Source organism: Pelophylax lessonae (assembly GCF_965119305.1).
Source record: "Pelophylax lessonae genome assembly, chromosome: 4".
NCBI lineage: Eukaryota > Metazoa > Chordata > Amphibia > Anura > Ranidae > Pelophylax > Pelophylax lessonae.
Genome location: NC_138771.1, coordinates 295,513,448 through 295,533,539, shown reverse-complemented (window position 1 = coordinate 295,533,539; position 20,092 = coordinate 295,513,448). Strand labels below are relative to the sequence as shown.

Here is a 20,092-nt window from a genome sequence, read left to right as displayed (position 1 = left end):
AATAGCGGAATAGAAAATATGATCCCAAAAAAGTGTATGTATATCACACGTACACAACCACACTAGGCCCCAATTACTATTGTTTGTACCCCTAAAAGGCTAGGAGTAGGGGGAGTATGGAACAGGCAGCACCCTCAAACCTTCAGAAGTATGAGATGAACCCCAACAACTTGGAAAGGTGGATCTTTCTCACACGTACCAACACAGACTATCCCCCAATTTAACTGATCCCCAAAGGTTTTTGATTAAATAGCGGAATAGAAAATATGATCCCAAAAAAGTGTATGTATATCACACGTACACAACCACACTAGGCCCCAATTACTATTGTTTGTACCCCTAAAAGGCTAGGAGTAGGGGGAGTATGGAACAGGCAGCACCCTCAAACCTTCAGAAGTATGAGATGAACCCCAACAACTTGGAAAGGTGGATCTCTCTCACACGTACCAACACAGACTATCCCCCAATATAACTGATCCCCAAAGGTTTTTGATTAAATAGCGGAATAGAAAATATGATCCCAAAAAAGTGTATGTATATCACACGTACACAACCACACTAGGCCCCAATTACTATTGTTTGTACCCCTAAAAGGCTAGATGAGGAGTAGGGGGAGTATGGAACAGGCAGCACCCTCAAACCTTCAGAAGTATGAGATTGTGTTCACTGTACCCCACAAAGATTGAGTTCACTGCACCCCACAATGATTGTGTTCACTGCACCCCACAAAGATTGTGTTCACTGCACCTCACAAAGATTGTGTTCACTGTACCCCCCAAAGATTGTGTTCACTGCACCCCACAAAGATTCTGTTCACTGTACCCCACAAAGATTGTGTTCACTGCACCCCAAAAAGATTGTGTTCACTGCACCCCAAAAAGGATGTTGTTCACTGCACCCCAAAAAGGATGTTGTTCACTCCACCCCAAAAAGATTGTGTTCACTGCACCCCACAAAGATTGTGTTCACTGCACCCCAAAAAGATTGTGTTCACTGCACCCCAAAAAGGATGTTGTTCACTGCACCCCAAAAAGGATGTTGTTCACTCCACCCCAAAAAGATTGTGTTCACTGCACCCCACAAAGATTGTGTTCACTGCACCCCAAAAAGATTGTGTTCACTGCACCCCAAAAATGATTTTGTTCACTGCACCCCAAAAAGGATTTTGTTCACTTCACCCCAAAAAGGATGTTGTTCACTCCACCCCAAAAAGATTGTGTTCACTGCACCCCAAAAAGATTGTGTTCACTGCACCCCACAAAGGATTTTGTTCACTGCACCCCAAAAAGATTGTGTTCACTGCACCCCAAAAAGGATGTTGTTCACTGCACCCCAAAAAGGATTTTGTTCACTGCACCCCAAAAAGATTGTGTTCACTGCACCCCACAAAGGATTTTGTTCACTGCACCCCACAAAGATTGTGTTCACTGCACACCAAAAAGGATTGTGTTCACTGCACCCCAAAAAGATTTTGTTCACTGCACCCCAAAAAGATTGTGTTCACTGCAGCCCAAAAAGATTGTGTTCACTGCAGCCCAAAAAGATTGTGTTCACTGCAGCCCAAAAAGATTGTGTTCACTGCAGCCCAAAAAGATTGTGTTCACTGCAGCCCAAAAAGATTGTGTTCACTGCAGCTCACACACAGAAAAATGGATGTGGATCACTGACACCTGCCTATCTCCAATCCCACACCACACAGCAATATCGATTGTAGTTTGTAGAACACAGTTTCCCTAAAATTCAGCAGACTCTGTCCCTAACAGGATTGAGAAGAGATCGTAGATCAGGATTGAGTGCAGATTCACCCCACCCCCCACACAGCAATATCGATTGTAGTTTGTAGAAGACACTGACCCTATAATTCAGCAGACTCTATCCCTAAAATGCCTACAACTCGCCCTGCCTAAACACTCCGACCTGTCCCTCAATTCTATCCGGACACAAATGGTTTTTTCCTGCCTATCTTTCCCTAATCAGCAGCCAGCACGTTGATGTGTGCTCTGTCCCTGAATCTAAGCAGCATAATGACGCCGCTGCGGCTGCCTCGAACTTATAAAGACTTGGTCACATGCTTCAGACGGCCAATCACAGCTACTGAGACATTTGCAGGCATGGCTGGGATGGCTTAAGGCACACCAGTTAAACGATTGTTGATTGGCTGTTGAAAGCCCGCCATGAAAAGAGCGCCAAAGCATGCAAAACCCGGAAATAAAACGACCGAACACGGATTTTTACCCGAACATACAGTAAAGTGTCCGTGTCCGTGTTCGGGTACAAAAAATCCAATTATTCGGTACGAACACGAATAATACAGTCCGTGTTCGCTCAACACTACTTGTAATCAATCAGCAATGTGTCAAGATCCTTAGGAAGGGTGACAATAGGATAAGGCCAGCAGATGAAATAGTTGCTCATCTCAAGGAATGACCAATTAGTCAAAATGCTCTTTTTCAACAGAAAGTTAAAGATCATGATCCCTTCCACCACAATGGTCTACCTCACTGGATCAACAATTCACTCCACCAAACAATCTCTGCAGGCTCATATCTCTCAGTATCCTCACTTCCAGTTTGGTATATCTCTCAAAGTAAAGAGATATACATAGTACAATATTGCAAACTTCAACCAAATTTTATTAAAACATCAAAATGACTGCTTACATTAAAACCCATGTAAAATTGTATATAAATATCACAGAACAAGAGAATTCCTCATCACCGCACTTCCGTGTATCGGTGTCTCCAGAAATTCTGGCACGGCCTCCACTGAATGCGTTGCGTCACTGGTCACGCTACTTCTTCAGGGATCGGAGCCTAGTGACAAGTGTCGGGCTTTTAAAGCCCATACTTGTTTATGGGTTGCCTAGGTGACAGATCAGCGAATCTTGGGATTTCTACTACTATAAATGGCCACTAGGAGGAAAAGTAAAACTCTTAACCCCAGCAGTCCTCCTGTAGCTGGAAACAATCAATGCACTCATTAAAATAAGCGCTAATGCATAAATAACATAAACATATGAACCAATTATTTAAAGGTGAATATTCCAATGAATATAGCAATAATAAAAATAATAAACATAGTCCTTGAAAAGTGCTTGGTGCAAACTTTAAGTTCCAGCAGCAAATACAATTGGACTTGATGTGAAATGCCTTCACCAATCACCATACACCCAGTGCTCGGATAAAATACTTATGTTTATTATTTTTATTATTGCTATATTCATTGGAATATTCACCTTTAAATAATTGGTTCATATGTTTATGTTATTTATGCATTAGCACTTTATTGTGAGTATACTGCTGAGCGCAATAACCCACATTCACTATCGCATATTGCGTTTTCACGTTTTTATTGCTGCTCGCTAGAGGAAGAAATTCCCTAATTTTTCACATTTATATATTTATTATTAAATATCACTCCATTTGCGCAGTTCTTTTTTCGGTTACACCGAATTTTGTTTTTCTACTCATTAAAATAAACATTAAGACATCTCTACAAATGGCAAATGATAATGACGGGCAACATCAGCAAAGATCAGGTCGATTAAAGCAACCTTTGTATGTGAACAGTGAGTAGTCCTGGCTGAGCGTTTATTATCTTTTAATCGTCCACACATAGAAGCAAACTGAAACATGCATTTTCTTTTGTTTCTTATGTTAACAGTAATGACTTCAACCTGGAATTTTTCCTGTGAAAGTATATCAGGGAGTATTGACTTCCTGGATACCACACTCACAGGTTATAAAGCTACACGCACTGACAATACACATACCTTTCGGAAGGAATCTCCCTTCTCCTAGCCTCTACCTGCCATCCCACACACACCATTCAATCTATACATGTAGGGAAATACACTAGAGCATGATGAAACTGTTCTACCTTGGACAGTTTCACTATGGAATGTAACAACATCATGAATAGTTTAAAAGAGCAGTCCCGGCTCAGTAATTATTACTGCTCAATCATAGTTATAGAGACTAGAACATCAATAGAGCTATAGACATAGCACCTAAGAAGAATAGATAATTTTTAATCAAAAACAAAAATAACAGCAAAAGAGCTCCAATATATATTCTAATGTTGATTCTGTCTCCTTTGCAACTACTTTTTCCTGTGAATACAATCAGATTAAGCACATCATTTCTAAATTTCTGCCTGTTCTGTCTTGTGACAAAGACATTATACTTGTCCTTTCCAATGGCTGCAGATTTTCCAGTCATCAAGCTAACACTTTGGGCAGTATTTTGTCTCCTAACTTATTTCAGTCTGCACAACATGGGAGTACTGGGCTTAGTACCACTGATTCTTATTACTGCTGCTTGAAAAAACTTGCCGCTATTGGGATAAACATAGTAAGATGCATAGAACCATAACTTCCCGGTCCACTGGTAAAGATTATTCCATCTGTGATCTAATTAATTGTGGCACCAAGAATGTTGTATTTATGATTGAATTCACTTTTTGTGCACTACAATATGTATTTTTCTGTCGCTCATTGACAGACATAGTCCTCGGTGATTCAACACCCTCGGGTTATGCTGCCCTCCACAGGAGCAGGACTAGACAGGAAAGAAAATACTCTGGCCACACCCTAGGGGCAGTCCCCGAGGGTATATCCTCTCTCTCTCTGCTACAGCAAATCAGTTTTTTTCTGTCTAGTCAGGAGTAAGGACCTAGATACCTTGCTGGGATCTTCGGTCCTGGCAGGATTTTTTTCTTAGAAAGATTTTTTTTTAGACAGCTTTTTTCTCCAGTGTTCCTGTGAGATCTTCAAGCAAGAAAGCTGAACTGGGCGATGGGCTGGATGTTGAGATCCAGTGGTCACCCCAGTTCAGCCTGCGAGCGCGTGCAGGCCATAGCTCCGCGCTAGGTCGGCCGCGACATAGTTCCACTGGACGGGGACTGACCCTGCGAGTTAAACGTCTCGCTGAAACGCCAAAGACCATGAGTCACGGCGTCCGTATTGGTCGACAGCCCTCCCACCCCGGTGGAGAGGGGTACTGTCAGGAGTTGGCGCCCGCCTGGTTCCGGTATGGTGAATAGTATGTTCCCCCCTTTCCCCTGACGGGTCTTGTGGTGAACGTGGGCCCCTCTCTGTATGGTAAGGATGGGTTCCCCTCTATCCTATAACATGGCACAGATTCTCCTATTGAGTTTGATTTTTGTGTACAAAAAGCCAGGAGGCTTGGTTTGGGAGCTGACAATCTAATTGCAAGTATGTTTAAATGATTGTAATCAGTGGCAGTACTAGAATCTTACTGTGAAAGATATGGTATCCTACCTGTCAGAAGCCACAGGACATGTATACTGCTTTCCAGGTCATTCCTCCAGCAAAAGCATGCCTCCCGACGGCCACGCTGTCCGCCAGGGTCCGGTACCGCCGGCCACGCGGATCACCATGTAGAGAGAGGTTTATTGATGCCGAGATACTCTGCAGTCACGCCGCTATCCTGTAAAAGGCCGCCGCCATTGTTTGGTAGATCGCACAAGGCCGCCATTTTGGCATAGCCTCGTGTCTCCAGCATGGGGGCGGCCATGTTTGAGGTGACTCAAACACCTCGTGGAGCTAGGGGAGGCGCCGGAAGGCGTACAGAGGGGCGGAGCTGCCTCCTTTCTTCCCGGGCAGCCAGCCAAGAGACTTCCTATCTGTTCCAGACAGTGCTGAGACAAGTTGCAGTAAACTCTGAGCATCAAGTGGTGAGCCTAGGGGTCTATCTCTCTCTCTCTCGCTCGATAGGGGTCCCTAAGCAGGTAACATTGAGGGGTTTTGTGGCGCTGGGGGTCTGAAAAAAAAAAAGTTTATTTTTTTTTTGGATTGATTGTTTTCCGGGTAGTAACTGGAATTATCATGGACCCTGCCACACAGGTAACCCCACCTGTTTCCCTCGAGGGGGCTGCGGGACCCGCCGGTGCACAGAGTATAGATGCATTTACAGCAGTTTTGGAGTCTTTGGTGGCTCGGGTGGAGACGGCCTGTCAGAAACGGGGGTCAAGAAAGCGACCCCCGCCTACCCCTATATCATCTGACACTTCAGACTCAGATTCTGAGATGGTCATTGCAGCTGCAGGTCCCTCTGCAAGGGCTGTTGTCTCAGGTAAAGTTCCTTCAGACAGTGAGGAGGACGTTCATGCTTCCGCCATAATTCGGGAAGAAGCATTGGTGGACGCACTAGTTGTGGCGGTTCGGGAAACCTTAAGACTTGAGGTTTTACCGGCAGAGGCAACTGAAACAGAGATTCCCTTTGGTACTAACAAACCCACCAAAACGGTGAAGGTTTTTCCTGTACCCAAGTGTTTTGGTAATAAAATTAAAGAAGAATGGGAGCATTCTAAACGTACCTTTACTATTTCCAAACGTATTGCTAGACGCTATCCGTTTGAGGAATCCCTCATTCAGAAATGGACGGTACCACCAGTGGTGGATTCACCTATTTCCAGACTGAATAAAGCCACGGTTATTCCAGTGGAGGACACTTCGTCCTTTAAGGACCCGGTGGATCGGAAGGTAGAAGCGGAGTCCCGCACTATCTTTTCCCTGATAGGGTCAGCTTTTAGACCAGTAATTGTCATTGGTCTAGTTTCCCAGACACTAACGGAATGGGCGAGATTGGTGCGCCAGGACCTGAAGGGGAAAGATATCCCCCAGGGAACATCTGAATTGATGGAACAGATCATACAAGGACTACAGTTCGTCTGTGACGCAGCCTTGGATGCTACCCCCCTATTAGGGCATGCATCTATGTCAGCGGTAATCCTCAGACGTGTGCTGTGGTTAAAATGCTGGTCAGCAGACCTAGGTTCCAAAAAGACCTTGACGAATCTCCCCTTTGAGGGGAATCGCCTATTTGGGGCCACCCTAGATGAGATCATTAAGGATGCCACTGGGGGCAAGAGCACTTTCTTGCCACAGGCTGCTAAAGCTAAAGGACCTCGTAACAAGCGGGGACCTTTCTTTACCGCCCATAAAGGGTTTGTGCGCCCGACTGCTGCAAGCGGGAAGGGCAAGGCTCCTCCAGGAGGGTTCAAGAAGGGCTGGTCGGACAAACAAAAGACCGACTCAGCCAAACCTGAAGCAAAGGATTACACAGCCTGAAGGTGCGCCCCCACCCGGCTTGAGGGTGGGGGGACGTTTTCACCGGTATTCAGGGCATTAGATCGAGCATCAACCACTGCTACCGGTGCGATTCTTCCCTTCCAACATTTAAGTACTACAGGGAGCTGTAGTTACGTTCCCTGAACAGATCTTTTTCTTTACCTTTTCCAAAGATTAGTCTCAGTTCCCCACAAGAATCGGATCCGGTTGAACAGACAGACCAAGAAGCCTCTAGCCGGGTGACTTTGGTCCCTGAGATTCAACCAGGAGAGATCACCGTTCCTGATAGGAATCAGGTGTCTGATAAATGTGTGGGAACGGAGAACGATCAGACTTTGTCGGATGGTCGGGGCCAGATAGCTCTAGGGCCGCCTGGTTCAGATCCAGTCAGCGCCAGTGGTCCTAGAAATTCTAGGCTGGCTTCGTCAAGCCGATCTACCCGACTTGGACATGCGAGTCGCGGACGTTCCTTGGGAACTTCATCTCAGGGAGTGTCTGCGTATCTTCCATCGTGCTTTACAGTCGCTGGTTTTAATGGCCTGGCCATTGAGACCCAGGTACTGAAGGATAGAGGGTTGTCAGCTTCAGTTATTCCTACCCTTATTAAAGCAAGGAAAGCGACTTCCAGCAAGGTCTATTATCGCACATGGAAGACTTATATCGCGTGGTGCGAATCTTTAGGGATTCCTCCACGTACCTATTCGGTGACCCGAATATTGGCCTTTCTGCAAAAAGGGGTTGAGCAGAAACTAGCCTTGAGCACCATCAAGGGTCAAGTTTCAGCATTAGCAATCTTCTTTCAGAAGCCTTTAGCTACTAAGTCCTTGGTGTGGAATTTCATCCAGGGGGTGCGGCACCTGGCTCCACCAGTCCGCGCACCCTTACCGCCCTGGGATCTTAATTTGGTTTTGTCGGTTCTACAGAAACCTCCCTTTGAAAACATCAGGGAGATTCCCTTGCTTACGTTATCCCAGAAGGTAGCCTTCTTGGTGGCTATCACGTCTGCACACAGGGTGTCAGAACTGGCTGCATTATCATGCCAGTCCCCATACTTAGTGATTCATAGGGATAAGGTAGTGCTTCATCCTAAGCCATCCTTTCTTCCAAAGGTGGTTTCAGATTTTCATCTGAATGAAGATATTGTACTACCTTCCTTGTGTCCTCAGCCCAATCATCATCGGGAACATGCGTTGCATTCCTTGGATGTGGTTTGGGCAATCAGGGTATACCTGAAGGCGACGGAATCGTTCCGTAAGACGGATTCACTTTTTGTGATCCCGGATGGCCCCAGAAAGGGGTTGCCTGCATCTGCCGCGACTATCTCCTAATGGATCAGACAGACGGTGGTACAGGCTTATTCTATTAAGGGTCGGAATCCTCCGTTCCCTGTTAGGGCGCACTCCACTCGAGCGCTCAGTACTTCCTGGGCCTTCCGCCATCAGGCGTCAGTAGTCCAGGTATGTAAGGCGGCCACCTGGTCGTCGGTACATACCTTTACAAAATTTTACAAGATTGATGTGATGGCATTGGCGGATGCCTCATTTGGCCGCAAGGTTTTGCAGGCCGCAATTTGAGGAGACCGGTGGTCTACCTCGAGGGTTTTTTTCTGTTGAAAAATTTCTGTTGAGTCTTATCACTGAGGATGAGCATTGTAAACTTCTAGTTGGCACCAGTTGGGCCTTCTAGATTGGATTTGATTTCCATTTTCCCACCCCTCATTTGTGGTACTGCTTTGGGACGTCCCGAGGGTGTTGAATCACCGAGGACTACGTCTGTCAATGAGCGACAGAGAAAAACGGATTTTTGTAAAATCTTACCGTAAAATCCTTTTCTCTTAGCTCATTGACAGACGTAGTACCCGCCCCTCTGTTTTTGAGTTGGGTTGGGTTAAATTCTCTAAACACTGCTTTGTGACATAACTGATTTGCTGTAGCAGAGAGAGAGAGGATATACCCTCGGGGACTGCCCCTAGGGTGTGGCCAGAGTATTTTCTTTCCTGTCTAGTCCTGCTCCTGTGGAGGGCAGCATAACCCGAGGGTGTTGAATCACCGAGGACTATGTCTGTCAATGAGCTAAGAGAAAAGGATTTTACGGTAAGATTTTACAAAAATCCGTTTTTTGTACCTCCAGATCCCTTTGACTGAGGATAGGAGAACACGATAATGGTGCTGCCCATAATAGTGATAAGAATTTGTCTAATGTCTCTAGACCTTTCAAAGGCATACACACTGGTATTATGAGCTTGTTAATTTTCAGTGGCATAGAGGAAGTTAAAAAAAATCTCCTCGTAAGGAAATATCCACCACAGGTAACAGAATCCCTGCTGGTCTTAATTCCAGATGGGATATGGACCTTTTTCTGAAATCGTATCATCTTACATACCCCTATGCCACTGTCATTTCTAGGATCGACATTGTAGCTCAATCTTCTCTTTGTGCTACTTCACAATATGAGTACTATTATTATTTTTCTATATTCTACTATAATACTTTATTTTAATTATTTATATTTTAGATGAAGGTGAGCCCTATGTCATCTTTGGTGACACAACTCCTGCAGTTCTGATGACATTGGATTGTCACTCATGTGTATCTTTAGGGGTTAATACTTCCTTTGCCCTTGCCCAGACCCACTTTCCTTGTCCATCAATTAGATTTTGGTTTCAATTGCTTAATTGTTATTCATGTAAAGTATTTGTCCTATGTATTAAGTATGCATGTATGTCCTGATGTTTCTGTGTATTTTCAGCTATGATTAAGGCTTTCGCTGAAACTCATTAGCTCTTTTATGTCACTGCTATGTAGCCAATAAAGATTTCATCAATGGATTTCCAAGTTGTCAGACCATCTTGTGGTTTCATATCAGTTTCCTTAAAGGCCATCCCCTGGCACATTTTTCCCCCCATGCAATGGGGCTGTGCCAGCACTGCATGGGTTAAATTCTCATATTGTCTTGGGGTGAGACCAGAGCTTATAGTCATCCGATCCTTTAATCCTCCAGAAAACGATGCTCTCCCACATCCAGAGATGGACTGTTCCTGGTCTATTCAGCATGCTCTGGGCATGATGATATAAGGAACAGTCCGCTATTCAAGACCGCTGGAGCACAGGGGTGCTAGCATGGACTTGTTCAAGGAGTATCATACAATCATAGTAAGTATATCTCTGCTCTCCTCTCCCCTAGAAAAAAATGTGCAGGTAACCTATGCACTGTGGGCCCAGCCAGGGACTGGTTCAGTATAATCACTTCGTACACTCAGTGTTTTTTAAGAGGAAATCTGCTGTGTCTGTATCCCTTTAGATATCATTAACCCTCAGGGAGTATCTCACCAAAAATTTAATTTCTTTTGCAGAGGATGCCTAAAATCTGACTTGTATGTTAGTGCAGACCTCTTGGTTGGGAAATCAGTGAGTACATCCCACAAGCAGGGAATTACATTTTGGAGGTTCTGTTACACCTCCAGGTTTCCATACTGCATTGAATGTTATAGAAAAGTGCTGTGTAAATTGTTGCTGCTATATAATGTAAATACCTGTAGTAAAAAAAAAAAAATAACATTAACCACTTGATGATCGCCCACCGCAGATTTACTGCGGCAGGCAGCCGCTCCTGGGCAAACCGACGTAGTAATACGTCGCTCGCTCAGGAAACTCTAGGGGGCGAGTGCGCTGCCAGCGGCACGCTCCCACCCCCGCTCGTCAGCCGAGGACCCAGTGCGTGTGACAGGCAGCTATGATGGCCGCCGGCGATCTCCCCTGCTGACCGAGAAGGATGTAAACACAGCCGTCTGTCATTCTCCCTGAAGTGATCACAGAGGCTATGTGATCCTGCTATATAGGATCGCATGTCTCTGTGATGACTTCACAAGCCACACCCCACCACAGTTAGAATCACGCCCCTAGGGACACATTCAACCCCTTGATCACCCATACTGTTAACCCCTTCCCTGCCAGTGTAATTTTTACAGTAACAGTGCATATTTTTAGCACTGATTACTGTAGTAATGTCACTGTTACCCCCAAAAGTGTCAAAATTGTCAGTTAGGGGTCTGATCTGTCCGCCGCAATGTCGCAGTCCCACAAAAAATCGCAGAATGCCGCCATTACTAGTAAAAAAAAACAAACAATAAAAATTACGTAAATCTTTCCCGTAATAAGATAACTTTTGGCAAACCAGTCAAAATATGCTTATTGTGATCTTTTGTACCAACAATATGTTGCAGAAAACAAATTTGCCTAAAATGTTAAAACATTTTGATTTTTACTTTTTTTTTTTGAGAATTTCATATAAAAGAATGTGAAAAATATTGTTATTTTTTCAAAATTGTCGCTCTTTTTTGTTTATAGCACAAAAAATAAAAATTGCACAGGTGATCAAATACTACTAAAAGAAAGCTCTGTTTGTGGGAAAAACAGGACCTCAATTTAGTTTGGGTACAGCGTTGCACGACCGCGCAATTGTCCATTAAAATCACGCAGTGCCGAATTGCAAAATAGGGCCTGGTCATTGAGCAGCCAAATCCTCTGGGGCTAAAGTGGTTAAATTACAATATGGCTTGTGTAGCAATTGTTTATGTTATATTATTTTTTTAATTGACTACATTTCCTTTTCCATGAATTGGAAAGGGCAAACCAATAGGTTTGCTTTAATCCCCAGCATAATATACTGAACTTACAGTACCTTTTACTCCATTCATCCACTTCTTGTTCAGGCTAAGGATTATACTCTGGATATTGAGAAGTATGTGACCCACACCATGTTTAGTGACTTGTTTACACAGGCCTTTTCTTCTCCTCCAAGTGGAATAGGGAGAAAGTGGGTAAAAGGAAGGTAAGCATATAGATATGTGGAGGTCTGGATTAACTTTTTCTGTTATTGTGCCTTATGGCCCATACACGTGATCAGAAAATCATATGAAAAATACTGCTTTCGAAAAGATCATATGAAAATTAGATCATTAGAACACAGTTTTCGAGAGCTGATCACGACAGTTCATGCACAATTGTCTGGTGGGACAAGCACACACTTTTTTCTTGTACAATACCAGATCATACGATTTTCATTTATTCAGCACAGTTGTTCGAAAATACAAAACAAATACACTAGAACACATAACATCACTTCTAAATTTTTATTCTGTCATACGAGAATTTTTGCAACTTTAGTAAACTCTTTATTTTGAAATTAAGACTAGCATGTAAAAAAAAAATAAAAAATGGACGAACATTCGTCTGATAATCTCATCTTGTTTACGAGGCATTACATGATAAATGTAATCCTCTAATTGGATATGAAGGGGGGTAGGGAAATGGCGCTGCCTAATAAGGTAATAAAGTGCTAGTGATGTGCTAAGGTGTTTGAATAAATAAATATGTAAAATTAATAAATATATTGCACTCTAGAAAAAGAGAGAAGAAGGGGATGTTGTTATCAAGTGGTGTAAGGATGATTTGGTGTGATATTTTTAAAGGTGTAGAAAAACTTATGAGTCAAATAAATGGCATAAACAAAAGATATATATATATATAGAATACATTAACACATAGTGTCCCAAATCTCATATATAAAGTGACGAGTGCAGATACAACTGTGGAGTGGTGTACTAATAAAGAAAAATACAATCAGATATAAGATATATATTTGAAATATAAATCTGAGTGCAAATAACTTAAAGTGCAATGTATGAGTTGGGAAACTCCGCGCCTCGGGCCTAATTGGATATATAGTAAAGACTGCTGCCTCCCTATAATATAGTCCGAAGACTATATGGCGTATAAGAAAGAGGTAGGAGGTGGCGCTGTCTTGTGGTCCAAAAAAGGGGGGTTTTGTTACTAGTGCTATCACTAGTCACGTGTAACAGGTATAAACCCAATATGTAAATGAGGTAGCTATTGTGTCAAAGTGCCAAGTATATGTAATTCACCCTAAAGGTGCCAAATGCTGTATATATAGAAAATGGATGTAAATGACACTTGAATGTCAAGTAAAATATTGCACAAGTGTGATATAATCAATAAATAATCTTAAACAATTATAAATACAACCGTGCATAAGTGATATATCTATATAAAGTGACAAGTGCTAAAGTGAATACTGACAATGATAATACAGTATAAGTGCATAAAACTTAATACAACATAATGCATATAGATCTATGTGCAATCGTGCTTAGAAAGTGACTCAAATAGTCCCCAATGATTAAAGTGACCTGTGCAAAATAAATACGCAGTGATAAAATAACGTGACTGGTAAATAGGGGGGAAATAGTTTAAATAGTGATAATAAAGTGACATGTGCTAAAGACACCCAACATGAGTATCCAATGTCCAGAAAATAGATGAGTCTCTATTTAGTGAAGCAGTGATGGGTGCTCATATTCTAGGAAGCTGTAACAGATTTCTTCGTGTGTCCTATACACACCAATGGACAACCCCGTGGTGGGTAGTGAGGTGAACCGTGACCCCTATAGTAGGTAACACACTCACCAGAAATACCCACCCCACACAGGGGTATAAGGTGGGTATATGAGATGGATAAATCCTCCCTCCTACTCCAGGTCCTGGGGGGGACAGCTGGGAAGGTCCCTGGTGGTCAAAAGGATATTGACTGTGTACTGTATGGGTCTGGTGGAGTTTTAGGGGTGTCCACTCCGGGGGTCCGCGGTGTGTTTAAAGCAAGGGATCAAACGATAAAGAGGCACATAGTGTGAAACTGTAAATACAGTGCTTTATTCTGATTAGGCAGGGTAAAAGTACTCACAAACATGGGTGATATATAGGCAGGGAAGTCGAGCGTCCGGAGCGCTATGCAATCCAAGCCTCGATGTGGGAACCGGAAGTGATGCGACTTGCCGTACCGGTTTCGTATTGGATACGTCCTCAGCAGCGTCGGGTCACTTCCGCTTGTCACTCCCATAAATACACTCATGGTGATTCCGGCAACATGTAATTGGCTAAACGTCTAGTGGGCGGGGGGATCGGCCGGGGGCTACAATAAAATGGAGATTTGGCTAATATATTCTATAATATGTTGGTATATTACAGCGGTAGCATCTTGCAATTGTTTGGCCGTCCTCTCATATATTCTTATATGAATTTAAGGTGTTAGTATGAAGTTAGTTTTAAAAGCCAATTAATTATGTGCTATATCTCGTAAGCACCATATGATGCCATGTAAATCCCATGTGTGCACTTGTGAGGAGAGGGGATGTACAATATAAATTAAAAACTTATCTGACCATAATGTAATATAAATATACATAAAAAAACGTTAAAAACAATGGATAAAAACAATGGAGTGAATGATACTATTAGTTCGGTGTGGGACATCTAGTGGTGTTATATAGGAACTGCATGTCCAGAAGAAGAAATATATGTTGAATGAGAGAGGTGTTAAATAATGGACAAGGAGTGTAATAAAATCTACCAATATACTAAAATTGATATAGTGGCATATTCTCATGATATAATAAAATAAAAAAGTGTAAAGAAAGGATTTTAGTATAAAAAAATAAAAAATAGATAAAAATAGATATCTTGGTGGTCTCCACAAAAACAATCTAAATGGAGGAAGGTATATGTAAACTGTAATGACTAAAAATTAGATATAAAGCAGTTAAGATCAATGTCTAGGTTTAAACCCCTGGGTTGTAGTGTGTTGAGCCTATATATCCAGGAGGTTTCGTTCTGGGAGATTTTTATCTTTTTATTTCCTCCTCTCCAGTGTCCAGATATTGAATCTATCCCGCAGAAAGTAAGGCCACTGGGGTCTTTGTTGTGTGCCTCCAGAAAATGTCTGGATAGGCTATGTTTAGGAAAGCCTTTTCTTATATTATTTATGTGTTCACGTATACGGACATGTAGTGGTCTGGTGGTCCTGCCCACGTATTGCAGTCGACATGGGCATTCGATGAGGTAGGTGACGTGGGTGGTTTGGCAGGTGATCAGTCTGTTTATATTAAATTCCTTTCCGCTCCATCTTGACTTAAATTTCTGTGTCTTCCTAGGTTGGCGTTTGTTTGTTTTGCAGGGAAGGCATCTATTGCACCTAATAAATCCCTTGATATCTTGAAACATTTTGACGGGTCTTGGGGGGTCTATTACATTATGTACCAGTCTATTACGTAGAGATGGTGCTTTTTTAAATATGAATTTCGGCTTATCAGGTATTAATTTAGACAGAGTTTTGTCAGATTTGAGTACTGGCCAATATTTTTTAATTATTTGTTCTGTCTGTTTGTAATTACGATGGAAGCCAGTGATAAAAGCTGTGTCATTTCGTTTGTTGTTGGTACGGTTCTTCTCTTGTAATAGATCATCTCTATTCATCTGTGCCACTATGTGTCTGGTTTTAAGTAATAATTCTTTATTGTATCCCTTTTCTACAAATCTGTTAAGTAGTATATCCGTTTGGTTTAAGAAATCTGATATGTTGTCGCAGTTTCTCCTGATTCTAATGAACTGTCCTTTTGGAATATTTCCCTTCCATACGGGTTGGTGGCAGCTTGTCGTAGGGATATAGCCGTTACGGTCTGTTGTTTTAAAGAAAGTTTTACTTTTAAGTTTATTTCCGTCTTTAAAGATTTGTAAATCTAGGTAATTAATGTTATCCTGATTCCAATCTCCTGTAAATTTAATACCGTATGGATTATTATTAAATTTTTTAAAAATTCTTTTAAAGTGCTTTCAGTGCCTTCCCAAACGATAATGATATCATCTATGTATCGCCTGTAAAGTTTTAGCTGCGGGATGTTTTGTGTATAGATGGAGCCTTCTTCTAACATGTCCATAGCTACCTCATTTACATAGTGGGTTTATACCTGTTACACGTGACTAGTGATAGCACTAGTAACAAAACCCCCCTTTTTTGGACCACCAGACAGCGCCACCCCCTACCTCTTTCTTATACGCCATATAGTCTTCGGACTATATTATAGGGAGGCAGCAGTCTTTACTATATATCCAATTAGGCCCGAGGCGCGGAGTTTCCCAACTCATACATCCACATATCCCTAGGGATATGACTACCCCTGCTGCCATGGACTTATTTGGATACGTTAATAACAGGACTATTAATATAGAAGATATCTTCAATCAGGAAACAGTAGCTAATAAACATGATATGGAAGGTCTGTTCAAACAATTAAAACATGCACTTGAGAAGCAATTAAGAGTATGGTGGGATATATCCATCCTAAGAATGTATATTAAAGAAAAAATTACTCCAAGGAGATTACGTTGGGATGTGAATCCCAACGATGGACTAGAGGATATAACACTCGTGGATGAATGGTATGTGTTCTTCAACAGATGCGAAACAGAACTCCTAACCGTTATCATCAAAAGGAGACAGGCAAAACTAAAGAACACAGAAGCACTCATTACGGAATTGAAAAATTCCCTATCGCCATACTCAGATCTCAGGGAGTATAAAGACAAAGAAAAAGAACTACAGACCTACATTAATAAATATGACACTGTTTTACAACTCAAAAAACAGAAAAGATTCAGTCGGGACGTCAATGACTACAAAAAACGGACAGTCTACAAATGGCAAACAGGGACCATAGAGGATATGGAAGTTCCTTCCACACCCAACATGCCTTCTTCTATGGAATCCTCATTAGACGAGGAAGAATTAGACGATTCCCCAGAAACACCTTTACCTGAAACACCCCAGGTCTTCTCATTCAGACCCAATCGTGAACCGATTAACACTAATCAAAACACCCACACTAACAGATTCATTCAACTTAGGGACACACCTAGACAAGGCACTAGACCCTCTCCATCACCTAGAAGTCGATCCCATATCTCTACTACGCCCAATATGGGAAGATTCAACATACCCACCCATAACCGTTATTCCCCCCTGGATGGAAAAGGACCATACTCTCCTACCAGGGGGAATATGGAAAGGTACCACCGTAATGAACAGAGGGATTTTTACCGGGGAGGCCCCCGAAGAAGACCCCCACCCTTCAGACCACAACAAACTCAGGGATGGTATCGACCACAAAGAAGAACATAATGGAGAGGCCCGCAGGGTTATCAGAACCAATGGAACCATCAATACTCCCAGAACAACAGACCCGCACCACCCAGAAGCGGAGGATACCAAGGAACATGGAGAGGACCACCACATGGAGGATACATGAGGCCCCCACCCCAGAACCAAAACTGGGACGACGGAAACGCAACCGAGGGAAGAGAGGAGGGAGGAAGAAAGCGAAGACGCGAGTTTTAGGACAAGGAATTTTTAACCTCACAGACATTGTTTTTACTCCAGAAGAATTACAACTTTTAGATCTTGGTCTTAAGTATTCTCCAAATAAAGATGCTGACCCCTTTGAAGTTTTTATCGATTTGCACAAATTATTATGTAAACTGAATATTAAAAAGCATTTTAGCCTCAAAGGCTCTACACGCTCTATGGAAGACCCCACCTACTTACACTCTGGCCTTAGGAATAATTCAGTTTTTAACCCCAAAGTGCCAAGAGGAGAATGTATTGGAGCGTTCAAAAAAATCTCCGTAAGATCAACAATAATTCCAAAAAATACAATCACATCCAACATACCATTAAGAAATTGGAGAAGAAGAAGAACATCGTCATACGCCCCGCAGACAAGGGAGGAGGATTGGTTATCCTTAATAAGACGGATTACGAACAAGAGATGCACAATCTCTTACACATACCAGACACTTATGATAAACTTAAGGGTAACCCTACCAAAACATATAAGAAAAAATTGAAAGAATATGTAAAAAAGGGCAAAGAAATAGGGATACTGAATAAAAAAGAGGCTCAATACCTCATACTGGAATCAAGCAAAACACCGGTGATATATTATGTCCCTAAAATCCACAAAAACCCGGAAAAACCTCCAGGACGACCAATAGTCAGCGGGGTGGATTCATTATTCTCCAGACTAGGGGAGTACCTGGACAAGTACCTCCAATCGATAGTCAAAAAGGGAAAGTCATACCTCAAAGACAGTTCAGATCTAATTAAAATTTTAAAAACTATAGAAATCCCGGAACATTGCATACTAGCCACCATCGACGCAAATTCACTCTATACTAGTATTAGCCAACTGGATGGACTCAAAGCAGTTAATAAGGCATTACATGAAAGAACAGAATTAAAAAACGCTCAAATACAATATATAATGGAAGGCTTAAAATTAGCCATGTCCAGTAATTTTTTCTGGTACAACCGTGACTACTATCTGCAAACAAAAGGAGTAGCCATGGGAGCCCGCTATGCGCCCAGTGTCGCAAATTTACTTATGGACATGTTAGAAGAAGGCTCCATCTATACACAAAACATCCCGCAGCTAAAACTTTACAGGCGATACATAGATGATATCATTATCGTTTGGGAAGGCACTGAAAGCACTTTAAAATAATTTTTTTAAAAATTGAATAATAATCCATACGGTATTAAATTTACAGGAGATTGGAATCAGGATAACATTAATTACCTAGATTTACAAATCTTTAAAGACGGAAATAAACTTAAAAGTAAAACTTTCTTTAAAACAACAGACCGTAACGGCTATATCCCTACGACAAGCTGCCACCACCCCGTATGGAAGGGAAATATTCCAAAAGGACAGTTCATTAGAATCAGGAGAAACTGCGACAACATATCCGATTTCTTAAACCAAACGGATATACTACTTAACAGATTTGTAGAAAAGGGATACAATAAAGAATTATTACTTAAAACCAGACACATAGTGGCACAGATGAATAGAGATGATCTATTACAAGAGAAGAACTGTACCAACAACAAACGAAATGACACAGCTTTTATCACTGGCTTCCATCGTAATTACAAACAGACAGAACAAATAATTAAAAAATATTGGCCCGTACTCAAATCTGACAAAACTCTGTATAAATTAATACCTGATAAGCCAACATTCATATATAAAAAAGCACCATCTCTACATAATAGACTGGTACATAATGTAATAGACCCCCCAAGACCCGTCAAAATGTTTCAAGATATCAAGGGATTTATTAGGTGCAATAGATGCCTTCCCTGCAAAACAAACAAACGCCAACCTAGGAAGACACAGAAATTTAAGTCAAGATGGAGCGGAAAGGAATTTAATATAAACAGACTGATCACCTGCCAAACCACCCATGTCACCTACCTCATCGAATGCCCATGTCGACTGCAATACGTGGGCAGGACCACCAGACCACTACATGTCCGTATACGTGAACACATAAATAATATAAGAAAAGGCTTTCCTAAACATAGCCTATCCAGACATTTTTTGGAGGCACACAACAAAGACCCCAGTGGCCTTACTTTCTGCGGGATAGATTCAATATCTGGACACTGGAGAGGAGGAAATAAAAAGATAAAAATCTCCCAGAACGAAACCTCCTGGATATATAGGCTCAACACACTACAACCCAGGGGTTTAAACCTAGACATTGATCTTAACTGCTTTATATCTAATTTTTAGTCATTACAGTTTACATATACCTTCCTCCATTTAGATTGTATTTGTGGAGACCACCAAGATATCTATTTTTATCTATTTTTTATTTTTTATACTAAAATCCTTTCTTTACACTTTTTTATTTTATTATATCATGAGAATATGCCACTATATCAATTTTAGTATATTGGTAGATTTTATTACACTCCTTGTCCATTATTTAACACCTCTCTCATTCAACATATATTTCTTCTTCTGGACATGCAGTTCCTATATAACACCACTAGATGTCCCACACCAAACTAATAGTATCATTCACTCCATTGTTTTTATCCATTGTTTTTAACGTTTTTTTATGTATATTTATATTACATCATGGTCAGATAAGTTTTTAATTTATATTGTACATCCCCTCTCCTCACAAGTGCACACATGGGATTTACATGGCATCATATGGTGCTTACGAGATATAGCACATAATTAATTGGCTTTCAAAACTAACTTCATACTAACACCTTAAATTCATATAAGAATAT

At 41.7% G+C, this 20,092-nt stretch overlaps 1 protein-coding gene across 1 annotated transcript in view; it reads left to right on the top strand.

The window, feature by feature from the left end:
- The window catches only part of LOC309552619 (dynein axonemal heavy chain 3-like), a 1,537,563-nt gene that overhangs the window by 445,863 nt on the left and 1,071,608 nt on the right, over nucleotides 1–20,092 (top strand). Inside the window, exons 15-20 of the mRNA XM_082253560.1 lie at nucleotides 2,458–2,587; nucleotides 9,608–9,613; nucleotides 11,805–11,923; nucleotides 16,108–17,010; nucleotides 17,585–18,291; nucleotides 18,550–18,994. Coding sequence (XP_082109686.1) covers nucleotides 2,458–2,587; nucleotides 9,608–9,613; nucleotides 11,805–11,923; nucleotides 16,108–17,010; nucleotides 17,585–18,291; nucleotides 18,550–18,994 — 2,310 coding nt within the window. The remainder of the gene's footprint in view (nucleotides 1–2,457; nucleotides 2,588–9,607; nucleotides 9,614–11,804; nucleotides 11,924–16,107; nucleotides 17,011–17,584; nucleotides 18,292–18,549; nucleotides 18,995–20,092) is intronic.